This window comes from Oxyura jamaicensis, chromosome 5 (genome assembly GCF_011077185.1).
Source record: "Oxyura jamaicensis isolate SHBP4307 breed ruddy duck chromosome 5, BPBGC_Ojam_1.0, whole genome shotgun sequence".
In the NCBI taxonomy this organism is placed as follows: Eukaryota; Metazoa; Chordata; class Aves; order Anseriformes; family Anatidae; genus Oxyura; species Oxyura jamaicensis.
The window spans coordinates 47,728,234-47,747,043 of NC_048897.1; the positions used below are offsets into that span (position 1 = coordinate 47,728,234).

Below are 18,810 nucleotides of genomic sequence, written 5' to 3' on the forward strand. Positions count from 1 at the left end.
CTGTTAATAATTCCACTGTGCCTCAAATACTGAGAGGACCAAAAGGTTTAGTCTGTCAGAATGCCTTTTATGAATGTGGTGGACTCTGGCTGATGTTTGTAAGCATCCCGTTTTGACCACACTCAAGTGAATCATATGGATGCAAATCGAAGGAGAAGTTATTGTGGAAAATGAGGCTGGTAACAAAGAGTTAAATTTATTTATTTTCATTCTACATAATCCATCTCTGGATTTTGGAGATACCTCTCTCCATTGAAAGCATGGCCAACACTTGTTTTGTGTGTGGATCTTAGCTGGTGGAGTTATATTTGCAGTGTGATATTTTGTGCCTCTTAGGGGACACCCTGGTCTTTGCAGGTTAGAGCAGAGCTGGAGAGGTGTTCTGCATGGGACTGCTCTCTAATGAAGAGCTTTGCAGCTGTGTGGAAGGTAAAATGTTGGTGTGTGGAATGAAAAACTTGGGTGTGCACAACACCAAAAATTGCACGTGTAGCTGGGGCTGATTCACAGAGTAAGTGGCACAAGTGAGTGTTAAAACGCACAAGATTTTGAGGTGGAATAACTTGTGTGCTTGTGCAGCGTTGCTGTGCCAAATGAAAATGAGCTGACAGTATGGAGGGAGCAAGGAGGGCATCTGCAATTGCTGCACCTCTGACATTCAATTAACCGTGCAAAAGCCCCTGCCTGGAGGTGCACCGATAGATTAACCAGCGCCTAGGAAAAACACTTGTTTCATGCCCAGTTGCCCACAGTCATGACAATTTGTCTTGATGAATACATTGAAAGAATGAACGTCTCCAAACCATTAAAACCCTGTTTAATGTTGCAAATAATATCAGCGTTGTTTGAAATTGTTGCTTATCAGTAAGTTCAGTCTTCTCAGCAAGCCCTCAGCAGAGCAGGAACCCTTTGGTGTCTGGGTAGTAGACCTACCCTGGCATTTTGCACTTGCTGTTTGCTCCAGGCTTTGCTCTCCGTACCCTTCCTTGCACCAGGTTGGGAGTAGCTGGTGCTGGTGCTGGGTGCTGGTTTTGTTTTTAAAGAGGAAACCTGCTCTGGGGCCCTGTTTGTGTGTTGCCTTCCAGCGGTACAGAGGGAGGGAATTAGATCTGCTGGCTGAAGCTGTGTACAGGTTGTGTTTCCACTGAAAACACTTGCAGTGCTCCGCTCAGCATCTCTTTCTCCCTTGTTTGGATAAATTTGGTACCAGAATGTTAACTCTGACTGTGTTTTCTGTATGAGAAGACAGCATTTGCCCCTTGCACTACCAAAGCTGTGCAAAGAAACCTTGCTGCACATCAGTGGGACTCAGGGAGCTGCCCCGTGCTGCCTTGGAGGGGTGCCTGCTGCTGGGCTTGCAAAGTTTTGGAGCTGCTGACACGTAGATCAGTATTTGCTGTTCCTCCAGGGTAGTTGGTCAGTTGTAAATGATGCCTTTTCTTCCAACACTTGGGGATAAACAGAGCTGTTAACTGGATGTGGGATCGTATGCCTTCCGTGCTTTGTCTGCCCCCTAACCTAGCTGAAGCCTCACAAACAGCCACAAAAACCTTCCTGGCATGTGCTGCAGACCCGGAGCTGCTGCGGTGGCACTTTTTTTGGATCCTGAGGAAGGACAGGAGAGTGCGATGCAAAGCTTTCAATGTGGCTTTTCTGTGCCAAGAAGTGCTTTCAAAAGGAGGCAGGAGCATAGGCGTCTGAAGTGACGAATGGTCTGTTGCAGGGATGGGGAAATTATCTAAGATTGTGCCTTGCTGCGTGTTTCAGCAAGTCTTGTTTCTCTTTGATAAGTCTATTTTCCAGGTAGTAAGATCCCCAGTAGCAGGCTGGTTTTGATATTTATGTCTTGTACAGTTTGCACTGAAGGCACTTGACAAGCAATAAATAACGAAAACATGAGGCAGAAAAAGACAGAGTGATTGACTGAAGAAGTAGGTGTCCCTCCATGTGTACAAAATAGGACAGACTAAATTAAATTAAACCTGTAATAAGCAGAGATCTTATATAACTTATACAGTGAGTGGCTTGGAGGTCCCTTTGGTGCCTGCTAGTAAAAATCACCTCCTGAAAAACATTTGTATTCTTCCACAAGCCTTTAAAATGTCTATTTATGTGTGAAAATAATACAAGATTTGAGTTTTACAGGTTTACTGCACTAATAAGCTGACTTTAAAATGTAAAGCTTATTGATTTTATTCAGCAGAGCTAACTGCTATAGTCAACTACTGTTAAGTATGGTTTGTCATTTTAATGCTAATTAATGATGACTTCCTGTATTATAAGCCATGTAAAGTCATGCACTTTAACAAATTGTAATTATTTTTTCCTTCAGGACTAAGAGAAGCATTGTTTTTAAGCCTCAGGACCACCAAAAGAGAGTTCAGTTGAACTGAATAAAGCAGTCTGCTTTACCTCATCAGTGCACTAAAAAAATGGTTAGATTAAAAAAAAATAGCATTCAAACTTTTGTTTGTTGTGAGCTCATGTGTAAATGTAGAAAAGGCTATCGGGAAAGAAGGGCAGGCCATTTGAAAATGAGCAAGCAAGGTGCCCAATGAGACATGCAAGCGCTGTGACTGGTCCCATGGCCTGTGTCTGCCTGGCCAGCACCTTATTTTGGGAGCAGCCCCATTGCCTCCCTCGGTCACTTGTGTAAAGGAAAGATTCACCGCCCAGCCTTCACTGAGTATTTTAATGCTTGCCAAGTCACTAACCACTGTGCTGTTTTATTGTTTCTTACAGAACAGTAGACGTAAAATAAATGTTTATTGAACCTTTGGAGGTCTGTGGATCGATAAAAGAGAAGCTGGATTTAAACCACAGAGGCGCTGATAGCTTTTCTTTTTCTCTTTCATATTCTGAGGGTTGTCTGTTGTAGGTTTCAGCCGGAGCTCAAACTGCTTGTGAACAAAGAAAACGGGGTGGGGGAGAAGCCTGATCAATTAAAAGTGTATTCATTCAAGTGTCTGAAAGCTTTTATCCCTTGCTCCATTTTCCTTCAGTTCTATAATTGGGAATTTGCACAGGGCAGTCTTCACCTATTTTTAATCCAGGGAAGAATGACGAGAAAAGCCTGGCTGATTTCTTACAAAGGCTTTCAAAAATAAGGTTGGGATGTTGGGTTCACTTGCACCAGCTGAACGTCTGACCTGGAAAAGAGTGCAAAGGTGATGAAATGGTCAAGCAGTGAGAAATAGCGGAGTTAAAATTAGACTTTTGTAATCTCTGTCTGGAAAGGGACGAGTCTTCAAAAGTGTTTTAATGCTTTCTGTATTTTCAGTGAGGTATCAAAGGAATGTGACATACAGTAAGGAAAATGAGGGTGAATTTGGTTATATTTGGTGGTAGTGCAGACACAGTGGGCCAACTCATTCACTTGCTTTCTGTGTGATTTTTCAGAGAATTCCAGTCATTAGTTCTCACTGGTTAAATCCTACCGCAATTCTAATTGCTTTTTGAGAAGAAGGATTCAGAATATCTTGTCCCAGATGCATCTTGGCAAGATTAGATTTGCATCCATTGATTTAGGCAACAGCCCTTACCTGTAGCAAGTTCTGTTCTTCCTCCAGAAGCCTTTTCAAGAGGATTGAATGAAATCTGGGAGGTTTTGGAGGTTTTGCTTAATATTATCCATTTTCACAGCAATATTCTCATGGCCTGCAGCTGTGGCAATAATGGCTTTATAGGATATCAGCTCTTTTTCTAACAATATGCCCTTAAAGATATGTTCAGAAAAGCACTTAATGAAATGTTAGATGACAGCAAATACATCTACTTTACAGAAAAAAAGGCAGCCATGGTTATTACTACTGTAGGTTTCATAACAGCCTTGTGACATTTGGAATATTTAAATGAAGTGTAAATCATAGTTAAACTTTGGTAAATGACTGTGAATAGCATCCCCAATGGTTATGCAGTCTAAGGTGACTGTAACAAGCTGTTGCTTGTCTAGCAAAAAGAGAATTTTTTTCTTCTTTTTACAGTTTTATGTACGGTGAACTGACAGACAAGAAGACCATTGAAAAAGTCAGACAGACTTTCGACAACTATGAATCAAACTGCTTTGAAATTCTCCTCTACAAGAAAAACAGTATGTATCTATTTGTTTATGGTGTTGGGAGTGATAATGCATATTATTAGATATTATAGTATGCTATGAACATTTTATATAGTCTATATACGTATTATGTATTATACCGTATTATATATAATGTGTTTTATTATACTATATGTACTAAATGTAATATATTATTATAACTCTATACTTTAAGTATATGGGTGTATATATATATATATATTTCAGGTTGGAAATTAGGAGAATTTTTTTCCCTGAAAGAGCAGTCAGGCATTGGAACAGGTTGCTCAGGGAGGTGGTGGAGTCACCGTCCCTGGGGGTGTTCAAGGAAATGCTGGAGGTGCTGCTTAGGGACATGGTTTAGTGGGTGACATTGGTGGTAGGGGGGTGGTTGGACCAGATGATTTTGAAGGTATTTTCCAACCTTAATGATTCTATGTATAAGTACTTAATAGACTAAGATGTTCATTTTGACATACGGATAAATTTTGGAGCAAATTTTGGAGAAGAAACATATTTTGCTCACCACTGACCAAAAAAAGAGCTTATTTTTCAGGACAAGTGTTCAGATTGCCAAGGTTAGTAGGTGTTTCCTGGTGTCTCAGGTCTGAATCCCTCCTTCCAAAAAAAAATATATAATTTTGAGGATTTGTATTCCTGAAGGGAATCTTGACTGGGTTAAGTGAAAAGAAATTCTAAATGAAATTTCCCCTCAGGAAACATCCCCAAATGTCTGCAGGTGAGAACCCACACCCTGATTTGTGAGTAGTTACTCCCAGCAGCAGCGATGTGTGCCTGTGGAAAGCACTGGTGGGCCGTGGGGGAGACACTGACCATGCCTGACTGCCCCTTTTCCCTGCAAACTCACATAAAGCCTTAATGACATTGAAGAGAGCATTCAGGATACCTCAGCTTCTGGAAGAGTACTCGTGCGCTTATGCTTTATTTCCACTTCCCCTTTCTAGCCTAAATTTTCCTGCGTGTGCACTTAAACAATAGGAATTGTCTTCAGATTTCTCCAGTTCTGCCTCCTTCAAAGCATTTTGGTAAACTAATTAAAAAGAGAAGTAAGAGCACCCCCCTGATGTCCAGGTGATTGCAGAAGATCCCAGAGACTAGGGGATTTTCCCTACCCTGGCTTCCCTTTTTAACTGGGCTGGTAGCTCATGCTTGGCATGGGCCAGTCTTAAACTAAATGCCTTTCCATTTAATTTAAATATTAAAAATTATCATTGTCACTGTTCTGTAACTAGACAGTTGCTTTTTTTTTTTTTTTTTTTTTTTTTTTTTTGCTTTGAGCTGTGGGTTGCCTGCTTGAGCTTGGTGGTGTTTCAGAGATTTATTGAGCTGCAGTTGCCTTAATAAAATCTTCACCTTTGCCCAGATCTCCAAGCCTGTACTTTCTGTAAGATCCGCAGGATTACAGAAGGACTTCATGGAAAAGTACTCATTTTTCTTTTCAGTCTTGAGCCAGTTCCCATCCATAACATGTTGCCAGCTTTCATCTCCAGCACCTGAAGCCTAGCACTTCAGCCTCTTGCTAACGTTAACAGCCTCACCTTTTGGCTCCAGTTCAGCAGATGCTTTGCCTTGGGTTTGCTTCCATTTGTCATATGCTGGTACTTGTGGAAAAAAAGCTTCTTCAAGAAACTGCATGCTTCTCATCCAGGGTGAATATTGGAGCAGATAAGGAAATGAAGAATAGTGTCTGTTGGTATGAATGTACTTGTGAAAAATGTGGAGTTGTTCTGTAGAAAGGCTAGCATTTATCACCCACAGCGACCCTGCATGCTGCTTCTCTCCTGCATGGAGCTTGCAGAGCACCCTTCCACCCACATCTTCAAGCTGTAGCTCCAGAGGTGCTGGGCATTTTTGTTATTTTATCGCAACCTTTTCTTTCTCGCTCATTCCTTTATGCTTTCAGAAAATTTAGATCTTGAGATTTTCAGGTTGCTTTTCCATCCTCCTTTCTTTCGGCCCAGGGATGATGTTTAAGAGCTGTTGTTCCCAGGCAGCATCCATATGGCTGCTGGCTTCACACGCTCCCTTGGCACTCTAACCCAGTTAGATTTCAGGTTCAGACCTGCAAGTTTGTTATGAATTTCTGCTGCTTTACTGCATTCCCTCACATACGGTCCTCAGCTCTACCCACCCAGCGATTCAGCACCCACATAGACATGCATATATGTGTGGGTAATACTCAGGAAACCTCTTTGCCTGCTTTTGAGCCCCTGTCCAGATTGCTGTTTCTACAGCACTATCCACCTTGCCTCTGTCTTTTATTTTTATCAGGGCTGTTGTACAAGTTATTTTCCCTACTTACTTGTGGAGCTTTTCAAAGGGTGCTGATGAGTTTCCAGGTACAAGTGAAAGCACAGTATCACTCTTGAGAGCTGCAGCACTCTTTCTTAGAAGTTATGAAAAGAGCCTTTTATCTTGGGTTAGCAACTGGGAATTGAGATAATCAAGTGATCAGCATAATGGCTCTGGAATTACCACCGAAAGCAGTCCCCTGTCTCCCCCACCTCGCCAGTTCACTTTCAGTGAGTTACTGCTTTAATCCCAACAGAGCGGTGCTGAGTTTTGCCATGAGCACCTGTAGATTTTGACCTTCCCTGCAGCAATCCTGCTCCATATGGGTTTTGTTGCCCTCTGGGCATCTATCCCTGGCACAGCTCCCAGATGTGGTCTGTTACAGGAGATTCAGAGGGGCCAGCTGTGCCCTGGGATAGCAGTGGGTGAGCAGCCTGTTTCAATGTCTTGGTTGAAAGCTCAGTTTTTAGCTCCTGAACACTTGCAGGAGCCCTGGCAGTGAGTCTTTACCATAAAACAATTCTAACCACTCCAACACTGTAAGCAGTTTTCTGGCTGTTCATTTGATGAATGGTATAATCTGAAAATTATTTTCTGTTTAGTTCAAAACCTAAGTATAGATAAATGCATTGCAAGTTTGCTCCACTCAATGAGACAACGAGGAGATGGAGGGTATGACCTGAAACACAAAAGGAAATCCTATCTCCGTATTTGTCCAGATAGGACATTTAGATTCTATCTCTGAGTTAGTTCAGGCCCTCTTAAATAACAGAGTAGCATCAAATTTGGAGCATTTGACAGTACAGCCTAGCAATTCTGGATTTGATAGCTCCATATTATGTAAAGAAGGATTCAAAGATATCCTCAGTCTATTTTTTCTCACCTGACTTCCCTGCAGATACCAGGTTTGTGAGACATGATGGTAAAACCAAGAACAAGAGGGGAAGAGTAATACGTTTATCTCAGGCTGTTCTATCTTGGGTTATCAGCTTGTCAGTTTGGTAGCTTTTCTCCATTTTAATGAATCTGTAAAAAATAAGAATGTGTTGTTTTCTGTTGAGGAGGTGAAATTAAAGGTCTGGGACATGTAGAAATACCTTGGTGTGGTCCTAAACAATGTGTGCATCATATGATGTATAAAGTATTTTGTGTACGGGCTGGGGAAGGTTTGTGCTGCACCACACTCCAACGTCACCTTTTTCTCTGCTCCAGGAACCCCAGTTTGGTTCTACATGCAAATTGCTCCTATAAGAAATGAGCATGAAAAAGTGGTTTTGTTCCTGTGCACTTTTAAGGATATCACTTTGTTCAAGCAACCAATTGAAGATGATTCAACAAAAGGTAAATATGAAATATACTAATATTTTTTGTAAATGATAAAGTGTATATTCAAGTTGAGTCCAGTGACAGGGAGATGTCATGGCTGTGATCTTGATCTGTCTTGCTATCAGGAAATGCTTTGTGACCTGTCAGAGTTTTGATGCCATTTTTCATAAATTATTGATTAAAAAATAAAGAACTGTGAGTGGAATATTCCCTTACAATACTTTCTCAGAGCTATAAGCCTTCATTTCCTTTGTAATATCACCGCTTCTTCACTACAGCTGGTATTTGCTACAAGTAGCATGGCTTTCAGTCATTATAATACTGTGTTGTATTGGGAGACCTTTCTTCTGCAGGACTGGTGTCTTTTATCAAAACTAATTTCAGCTCCTTTGTGCTGAGGTGTTGGTCTTCATTCCCTTTCTCATTTCTGGAGGTGGGATGGGAAAGAACGGCCCAGCTGGGTCTCTTCTTGCTGGCCAGCAGTGATGTCTGCATGGCAGTGGATGTTCTGCCTGGTATTTAGCAGCTGCTGCTGGTGGTGTTTGCTGAGGTGTGCGATGCTGTCATCACCTGATGACCCGTGCTGCACAGGCAGAATTGGTAGGGAAAGGATCTAGCAGCATCCTTCCCTTTGATTGTAGGATGTGTGTTAGGTGTCAGGTTCACGTGTATATTGCTCTGGGTAAAATAATGCATGTTTCCATAAAGATAGGCATCTATCCTATGGGATCCGTATCCATCTTCTGTAGGAAGTTGCCTTCTGGTAATTAATTATTTGTTCTGTTTTTCTATTCCTGCTTGGAGAAGGCTTGATTTGTCACTGAGAGCAATGTGCCCTCTAAGCTATCTTATGTAGAATAAAACTCGGTGTCATTTGAATGCAAACAGGATTTAAGCTACTTTCTGATGATGTAGATAACACTTATGTGCTTGGATAACTGACAAGTAGATTTATAAAAGCAGACTTCAAATAAAATGAAAGGCCTCTTTTTGAGCTGACATCAAATATGAGATATTTTTTTTGCCTCCAGAATATTATCTGTAAAGTTGTAAGATCATGATGTAGGAGAACATTCTCAGCCACCGTAAGCCTCTTTGCCTCTACAATTCAGCTGGTGTCCTGCAAATGTTCCTTTGGATTCCCAGCCTGCGAAATTTGTACTTTGGGGACGGAGTGTGCTGGGGGAGCTGAGCTTGCCTTCTCCCCATCTGAGGAGGAGCAGGATCCTCCTGGCATCCATTATAGGAACAATACATGTTCCTATAGGCATATAATACATGTTTCTATGAGCAATAGCTGCAAAGTGAGTAATGCATGTACTGTTGGCCTCCAGTGAAGGGAACTGTTAGATATAATGCCAAGTATTAACTGTGATCACCACAAAATATTGTTGTCAGCAGATGAGAGAGGTTTGACTGCATGTTTAAGGAGCACTTACTTCTGTCAAAGTCATACTTAAAGCAAAAAAAAAAAAAAAAAAAAAAAAGAAACAAAAACACACACACACACAAAAAAACAACAACCAACCAACCAAAAAAAAACAGCCACAAGGCATATGACTGGAGTGTCAAGAATTTCCTCAGGATGCTTTGATTAGAGCATGGATTAACATTGATCAATACATCCAGCAAGCTCCATAATTACAAAACATTGACCTGATTTTTTCCTTTTCCTTTTGTGTAAATCTGAGTTTGTTTTTTATATTGATAATATAGTAAGAAAAAAACAAAAACACAACCAAATGCTAGCAGCATTTTACTACAAGGATGGAAGAACAGCACTGTTGCATTGTTCTCTGCATCTCATCTGGGTGGATCTGCAGAATCCCACTGCACTGGGATCAGAGCACTGTTTTGTCAGACATAGTGCTATGAGATATGCATAATTCATTGTCCTTGCAGATAACATTCCAATGTGCTTAGAAGCTGTCAGGCCACTTGCTTCTTGAATTATGAGATTGATAAACAAATACATTACAATTTAGGGGAGAATTTTTAAACTTTTGTAAAAAGCATTTCAGTAAGATAGTGCTGGTGAGTGCTGGGATTTGTCATTGAAAGGGCTATTTAAAAAAGAAAAAAAAAAAGAGTTTTTTTTTATTCAGAAATTCTGCCAGGCCCATGCAATACATAATACATAAGTAGCTATGGTGTAGATGAGTTACTGTCTATTACTTATGGGAGCAGTAAATTTGAGATAAAAAATTCAGCAGAAATAAAATATTGATGCCATTATGCAATAATCTCTCCATACTGATGCATTCTGCGCTGTTCGAAAGTACGCAGCTTTGTTGTGAAGCTGCAGTATATCACGCTCCTACGAGGTACGAGGGTTTGGTATTTAAATCATAACGATGGGTGTAGCTAGGCTGCAGGATGTCTGCGTGTCCTGGCTTCTCTAAAGAAATGGCTGTGTTTGCTGGGCCCACTTGTGGTGGCTGCGATGCTGCTGGCATCTTGTGCTGCCTTTGCACAGGGGACTCAGATCTGCTCAGAAGTGTTGGGGAGCTTGTCACGTGTGTGAAAAGAGGGCATTAAAATAAAAGAATATATTTCTCCTACTGCAAAGCACGTTGCAAGGGAGACCAACATGGGCTCAGAAACATGCTTGCTGAGGGGCTCGGTACCAAAAATCTAGTTGGCATCACGGGGATTGGCCCCGTGGGAGAGAGGGGAGCTAGAGAGGGCTGGGGCACCATTGACAGATGGTGTGTGTGTTTGCTTACCTGTGTGCTCACTGTCGGCTGCATTGATGCTGTCAGAAGGCAGGAGGAGGAGCAGGCACAGGGGGCTTCTCTTGCAGGAGGGAGCAAAAGCAGTGAAAAATTTTCCCAGGTCACCCAGGAGGCTGTGATTTTGTTTTAGTCCAGAAGGCCGTTGAGGCTTACAAAGCAAGAATGGAGAAAAGGGATATTTATCCTCCTCAGATAAAATACACTGCCAGAGATCAAACAAAAACCTTGTGTTCGGGGAGGGGATAGGCAGGGTGACACTGAAGATCTGACTGGCATGTTTTCTTGTTACCCGTGCTGGTATCTGTTATTGTTGAGTGATGTGCAGGAAACCTATGATGTATTGCTGTAAAACACAGAGAATTTTATTTGTTATTCTGTTAATCCCATTGATATAGAGCTGTTAAGTGCCATGGATTCCTCCTGATTCTCCCCCCACCTTGCCAACAGTGTGCATACAGCTCTGAAGAGGGACAAGAAGCGTAAACAAGACTCAAATACCCAAGCAATGTGTTAGCTTGGGTGTAACAAGCAGTTACAGTGACCAACAAGTACTGTTGTACCCTCTTAACTGGAAAAGTACTTGAAAACTGTCTAACCATGCAAGTCTGCAAAACCAGCATCTCAGGCAGAAGCAGTGAAAGCAAGTGATGATAATGGAAGGAGACATCAGCCATGTGCTTGGTGTGTGCCTGGATGGAGATGCCACCGACAGTTGTGCAGGTGCAGAGAAGGGAGACTCTGTTGACCCGGTTTATGGTTCATAGCACCCCGGTGTGGAAGTGTTAGAGCCAGTGGTGGGGCAGAAGATGTTGCAGAAACTGCTGGCTACACCTGGTGGTCACTGGGACAAAACCTTATTTTCCCCTGAAGGATCTGTGCTGTGTTTTATCCAGTCTTTCTTTCCTTTTCCTGTTCCTCTTTGGTGACACAAACACTTGTCTGACCTGGATTCGGTACCAGGTTGTACCTGTGGTGGTGGAGGGCCAGCTCTCCAGGCGTCCTGCCTGAATGCCTTACACAGCAGAGATAGAAGGCCGTTACAAGCACATGAAGGTATTTTCTTCCAGAGAATAAAACCCAGAGCATCTTCTCTTTTATGTTTGTACCATTATAGGGTCACAGTTGGATTCTTTTATCAGTTCGCTGTGCTTTTATTCTGTTTCAAAAGCATCTGGAGGCATTCAGTCCCTCCAAAGACACACAGTGGTAATAATCTTATGTTTATTTGTCAGAAAAGACTTTTCTGGGCCCTAACTATTAGGAGGGCAAACTGGGCCACTTAAAATTTTAACACCATTTGAAGCCAAGAGTGCTGTAGATTATACTAAACTGAATGCTTAAGGATGGAAAAAAGGCTGGCATTTTTGGGATAATAGTGAAACGCCGCCCAGTTATATGATGGTTTTATTTCCTTTGTTATCACCAGTGAAGGAAAAAATATATGTGGCCTCCAGGTAAACTTGAAAGTTTATTTGCCTGGGATTCTCACTGGTTGTCTTGAGTCTCTTTGGAGTGAAATATCAGACTTTTCTGCAGCTGGAAGTGGTTGGGAAGTTCCTGTGAATACTGGTGGAACACTGGATTAGGATGCAACGATGTGCTGATGAAGTTTCTACAGTTCAGGACAGTGTGCTGTTAACAGATGGGACCAGGAGATATCACAGCAGTATCCTAAAGGTTTTTCTTCACTTGGTACAGCCAGACTTTGATAATCAAGACTGTCTGGGACAATGCTGTACTGCTTCCAGTGATATAACTCTTTATGGTTATATAACTCTATATAATGATACAACTCTATCTTGGAGTGTGACAGGGCTATAAAAAGTGTGGTAGTTGCAGAAATATGCACTTATGCTTGCTAAGCCTTGCTAAGCCTATAATTCTGATCCTTTTTATCTTTAATAAGTGCAAGTTATTAAGCATATATAACTAGTTGCACATGGGAACTTTTTTCCTTGAGGGGGTATCAATCCTGGTGATAATAGAAGAAGTGGGTGGAGGGATTAGAGCATGAAAATGAGGTTTCTACCTTTAGCTGAAGCACAGTGTACCCTGTTGAATACATCGCCTTGACAGTAATCCATAACAGTAATTTAATAGGTCACAATTTGGATATCCTTCCCATGTTTTCATTGTACTTCTCCATACATGGCTGTAATAACAAGGGTTTTGGTGCTACAGAGACCCGGTTGCAGCTTTTTTCTGGTGCTGTTTCCCATTGCTCTGATCTGCAGAATTGCATCTTTTAAATGCCTTCAGGCACTCAGGAAATCGCCTCCATCTCTCTGTTTTCCCCTGGGTCCACTGTGCAGCATCCAGGGACACCTGGCCCTTGAGGAAGGACTTTGTTCAGGGTGATGGGAGAAGTGATTACTTGCCTGGATACTGGGTAGGCTTATGGTGAGAAGAGTAGACAACTCAGGGGAGTGGTGCTGTGATACAGTCTCTTGGTGTTTGAAACCATCAATTTCAGAAGGACAGCCTGCTAGTAAGCAGGAAGGCCTCCTGAGGTGCCCTTGTTCCTGTTCATGTGGGACAGGCATCACCATTATTGCCTTTGGTGACATGTCAGTGGCAATCTTAGCAGACAGTGCAAAGGTTGAGAAGTCACAGAGATTTTTAGAGTTTAACTCTTTTAAATTCACTCCTACTTTTGATGCTCTCAGGATTTACTTCTGCCCCTTGTTCTTGCATGCCACTGTCAGAGACCTGCTATGACAAAGAATGGAAAACTTCCACATCCAGGACTGCTTAGTTTTATTCCCAGAAATCAAGTACTTTTCTGAACCTGGTATTGCCTTTTGAGGTCTGTGTGTGCTCCATCAGCAACCCAGAAAACATATGAAGTGTCTGTAAATTTCTAGAGTTTAATGTGCAATAAAAAAAAAGAATCCACTAAAATCAAATCTAACCTTCTGAGAGATTGAATTAAACTGGAATTTGATCTTTAAAGCAGTAACCGTTTGTAGATGGATGCACTTTTTATGTAGAAAACTGAACACTCATAAGCAGTATATAAAATAATAACTATAAATACAGTAAAGTTAGGGAGTTTGACTCTAGTCTGTATATCACAGGCCATTACTTTTCTCTAAGTTACTCCTCTGTTGAACCCATGAACCTGTGTTTAACTAAACCAACCTGTCCAGACCAACAGCCAGTACTGATTTAGAAGTCTGAACAGTCTGAGGATCTTCCACATCCCTTCATATTCTTCTCAATTTTTCATTACACTTTATGGCTTTAAAGAAAGTATCAGATTTAAATTAACCTGGCTTCACCTTCTTGAACTGGCATCTACTTACACATTTTTTCCACTGTACTAAAAAAAAAAAAAAAGTCCTGTTAAGGCACTTACGGATGTAATCAAACCATCACTCAACCTCCTTTTGATAAAGTAAATGAGCTGAGCTCATTAAAGCACTGTCTAGCCTGAATTTGGATGCCTGGTGATGGCAGATACCAACATTTCAACTGCACTTTAATCCATCTCATTAGCAGCAGTAGGGATGAAGCTGTGGTGGCATGGATTTCAGTCTGCTGGGTCAGAAATACACGTTTCTGCAACGGTATTGTAGCTAGTTGGGTTCAGAGCTAATTTGTTGATGTTGTCTGTTGCTTAGTCTCTCCAAGCCTACCTCTGACTATTGTGTACCTCAGGAGTAGGTGGCTTTTTTTTTTGCCAGAGCAAACACACATTGAATTGCTCATCTAAGACTTCTAGATCCTTTTCAGAACTGCTCTTGCTTGGAAATTTTCCTCTCCTATGGTATAGATATTTTTTGCATTGCTTTCACTTACATATCTGCCCAGTTATCTGCACATGCCCAGTTATCAAGCACATCATCCTGTGCAACTCCCCTCACTGCTTTTTTAACATACCTCTAATCTTTCTGCCCACTGGGGTCTGAAAGGCTCTCAGTAATATACATATATATATATATATATATATATATTTTTTTTTTTCTGCTTTCCACTACTCTCAGCTCCTTGCTTGATATCTTCATCCATTTAACCTGTAATTTACTGAACTGCATAGCCTTAACATTTAGTCAAGAGTGTCATGCAGTGTTAATTCAGCAATGATTACCACACAAGAGGATTTGGGAAACCTGTGATGCTCGGGTGGTTCAAATACATCAATGGGATGAGGTGATGCTGTACGATGGGCGCTGTGGCTGTGTGGATCAGGGAGCTGCTGGGAGGAAGCTCCTTGGCTGCAGGAGGGAGCAACTCCTGAGGCCATCATCAAGCCAATGGTCCATGTTGCAGCCCAGCCTGAAGCAGGGGAGCACTGGTACGTGGAGCTGGTCTGGCTCGTGGCTCTCTGGTATACAATGTCCATGTGCTGTGGCTCCGGCTGCCTGCTGCATTTGGCCTGCAGCTTGTTCTGCCAAGGAGTTTGGCCATCTTTCTGGACCAAATTTATACTCTTATCAGATAATGAAATATACATTACGGGGCATTTTACATCATTCCATATTGACAGCCATTCATTATTCTATTTTCCTTTTCTTCTTTATTAAATGTGTTTAAAGTTGGTTTGGCTATTTTGTCATGTTGCCTGGCACTGAGATCAAGCTAAGCAACCAGTAGCACTTGGATCATCCTCTCTGCCCTTTCTGGTTATGGGTGCAGAAAGCCCTTCGGTCATACTCTGGAAGTTCTCTAACAACTTTATCATTGTTGTAATAAATCCAGCCATTGAAGGATTTTTTTCCATATGTGCTGAGCTTTCAATGTCCATTTCATATGCCATAATTTCTCATGCACATACTTAATTGTTCCCTCTTTCTTCCTATCCCTGTGTTTTATTGTATATTGCTTTTCCATTTCTAGCAGCTGCCTTCCTTTTGAATGGCATCATTTTGCTATCTGATGAACTCCTAAAAGCCAGATGACTGACGTTTACAGTATTCAGGCTTTTTTCCTAAAATTACATTTGTTTTTATGTAGTTATGGGAAATAAGTCCCTGGTGGCCCTATGAATATGTGTAGGAAGTTTAGTTTTAGTTGCAGAAACACGAGATTTAAGTAGTTGTGCACTGTGAATTTATAGCTATGTCAGAATTAAATTTAAAAATACATTGTGTACCAAATGTAGCATAGTGGTTTATAAATCTTACCAATTCTCATCAGTAGATCTCAAACTGGCTTGCAAAGTAGGTCATTAGCATTATCTCCATTTTATGGAGAGGAAACTGAAGCTCAGAAAGCTGAAGTGATATGCACAAGATCACCTGGTGGCAATTCATCCATTTTGAGCTCCCCAGTAGTTGCGGTGGGTGGATGCTAACCGGGAGTGCAAAATTGAGCAAGAACAGAGGTCAGGTGTAAAAATTATCCCAAGAGTGCAGTGAACTGGCAGACAATGGAAGAAACAGAATTTCAAGTAGGGAAATTTATCCTGGTATTTTGAATTACATTTGCATGGGTTGTGTGGTTCTTCAGTTCATGAATAGTTTTACTGTATCATGGGAGTGATTTAGGTTTGTTTGACTATTATGCTATTTATTCAGGAATCCCATTTATCCCTCTGTCTCTAGCAAAGCAACAGCAGGATGATTAAGTTTTCTGAAGAGAGAATAACCTCTTCCAGACACATTTTACCTGCAATATTCATGCTCCACAACAAGAGAAGAATGGCCTTTCCATGGTCTGGAGGTGTTACGTACACTCCTGCAGGGAGAAATCTACTCGAGTGTTGCTGTAATTACAGGTTTTTTTGTTTCTTTGTTTGTTTGTTTTTCACAGAATATCATTGTTAACGCAGGTGTTTTCACTGAAGTCTAAAATATTGAGTAGTTTCCTGAAACACGGATTTAAAAGCCTTCATTATTTCTGTTCCTTTTAAGATCAGACAAACCTTGACAAAAAGGTTAATTGCAACCCTGTAAAGCTACACTAATGTTTTATTAGGGGGAAATAGTCATGTCTAGATTTTTCAGAGCAAGTGCACAATAGACAACATTGACGTATTCCCTTTAAATGTTTAAAGTCTTCATAATCTCTGATGTACAAATTTAGCTTTAAAATAACATAACACAATTTATGAACTAGAGATTATATATTTTTTCAGTGCATCTGAGACAGGTGGCTGAACCAATATTTGGACCTGTACACAAATCCAGTCAGATATTGCAAATTTTTGACTCCTAATTAAACTAGGAGGAGAATTGGAAGGGCTTTCTCACTTGCAGATACTTATATTTGCTTGGGGTGAGATGTGGGCAATTCTTTGCCTGCTTTGTGGCCTTGGGAGGAATCAGAGGGATTTAAAGGTTTGGTCTCCGGATAGTCATTAAGAAATGCTGATTGTATCCCATCACTTCTGAAGAAATGTCTAAAAAGAAGGCTGGTGCTTCTCTCAGGAGGCATGTTGTTTGAAAGGAGAAGGGGAAGCCTCCTTTGTTGTGCTCTCTTTGGACAGCTTTTACCTTGGTCCGTTTTTGCTTTGCTAAATGCTGCAACAGCATCTTCGACCTGGATGATGTTTCTTCTGACTCAGAGAAGGCAGCAGAAAAGAGGAGCAGGTGTTGCAGATGGAGGAGAGTATTTGTATACTGAATGCACCTGTGTAGTCTGTTAATGGGAAGAAGATTGGTGACCAAAAGGGAAGGAATAGAGGTCCCTATGGCAGTGCAAGGGTGCAGTTCACAGAAGGTCCCTGAATGCAGATTAAGTAGTGAGTATGGCTGTGTAGTAGAGCTGCCACAAGAGCAGCTGCCACAGAGCTGTTCCCATCCCAGCTGTCCAAAATAAAACATAATGATTGATTCAGGATCTCAGGAAGAAAGATGTGTGAGTGTGATACTACTGTTGCTGGAGTAGTAGCTGATGGAAAGGCATGTGCTCTAATTAGTAAAAAGTTTCAGTTAAGATAGCTTGGACTTTCTAACTGTGGAAGGGCCATGGGCTCAAGTTCTAAGGTGGTAACCTTGCATTACCTCTCTCCAAGGTATAATCCCTGCTTACGGGGTCATTAACAAGAAAGCCTGAAATACCATTTCCCACTTAGTCTATACATCAGTTCTGAAGTCGTGTATGCACCTATGTGCATGAGTGTCTGAGTGAGCATCCTGGACCTGTCTGGAAAGCTTTTCACCCTCCAAGGCCAGGAGGTGTTTGGGTTCTCTGCCTTGCTTGACTAGTGCCTACCCCCTCATGTGGTCCTGCTCTCCTTCAAGCATCTTGGCACAACATTAACAGTGTCAGTTTCTGTCATAGTAGCTAAGATTCAAAATAAATACTAATTAAAAAAGAAGTTCTTTTTTTTCTCCTCTGAGAAACCTTTGGCTTAGCTGTTATCTGAGGGACAACAACAAACCATCCCTGCTGCATTTAGCTGCACACTCAGAAGACTCTGTCGAATCAGCGGTCCTAATTAGAGCAAAAGACATGGAGAATATTTTGCTGATGTAAAGCATTGAATTGTGACTAAAACCACGGAGGAGGAAATAAAGATACATGCTTGGAAGAACAACGCTACAGCAGGGTAAAGGCAGAGACTAGTTTAGTTCTTGTTTATCAGCGTGCTTGTCTTGTTCATGTCCTGTTTTAATAACTGTATAGAGGTGTTAAACCTGAATCTTTGCTTTCTTGAGAATGCAAGAATTTCAATTTTAGTAATGGGTAGGACCGGTGAATTATTTTGGTAGGTTTCCATTTAAGAACTGACCTTTGTTTTGAATCATAAGAATGAATGGAGATCATGAGGTTTCTTAAAAGCAGGAATATAAGTTCTGTTTTTGTCAATTAATCAAAGAGAACCATGGGAAACAATCATTTTTTTGTATACGTTATTCCAGAATATGCCATCTCAGTAGTTCACAACTTCCTCTGGAATACCCAGTTTGGCTTCTTTGAAAGCAGCTGCTGGTGGGATCTGGTGCCATGTTGCCTTTGTTCCTGAGAATTTGAGTGTGACAGTGCAAGTTCAGGGTATTATTTTTCAAGTGGAACCATGGAAGAAAGACACAGTCCAGATGAGCTGAAGAGAGCATCAGAAGTGTTGCTTTTTGTTGCAAGTAGGTTTCTTCCATCTTACACCTGCTGTTTGTGCCATTCCTTCACTCCTTCCAGACTGAAAATATCTGTGAGGACAGGAGGTCACTAATAGACATGGTGGAATTATCATTCATTTTAAGTATTTATAGAAGAAAAAAAAAGGAAAGAATCATTTGAAGAAACACCAACAGCATTAGGCAGCTATGCAAATTTTGTCTGGTCTATTTAAACATACAAATTGGTTTTAAATATAATTCTGATTTTAGCAAATCTATAACAAGGTCAAGGAATGCAGAAATGTACCCCGTACAGATTATTTCAGACACGAGGCAGCCTGTATACATTTTCACCTTC

The 18,810-nt window shown here is 41.2% G+C and overlaps 1 protein-coding gene across 1 annotated transcript in view; it reads left to right on the top strand.

The window, feature by feature from the left end:
• The window catches only part of KCNH5 (potassium voltage-gated channel subfamily H member 5), a 167,515-nt gene that overhangs the window by 13,710 nt on the left and 134,995 nt on the right, over positions 1-18,810 (top strand). Inside the window, exons 3-4 of the mRNA XM_035328067.1 lie at positions 3,984-4,090; positions 7,601-7,729. Coding sequence (XP_035183958.1) covers positions 3,984-4,090; positions 7,601-7,729 — 236 coding nt within the window. The remainder of the gene's footprint in view (positions 1-3,983; positions 4,091-7,600; positions 7,730-18,810) is intronic.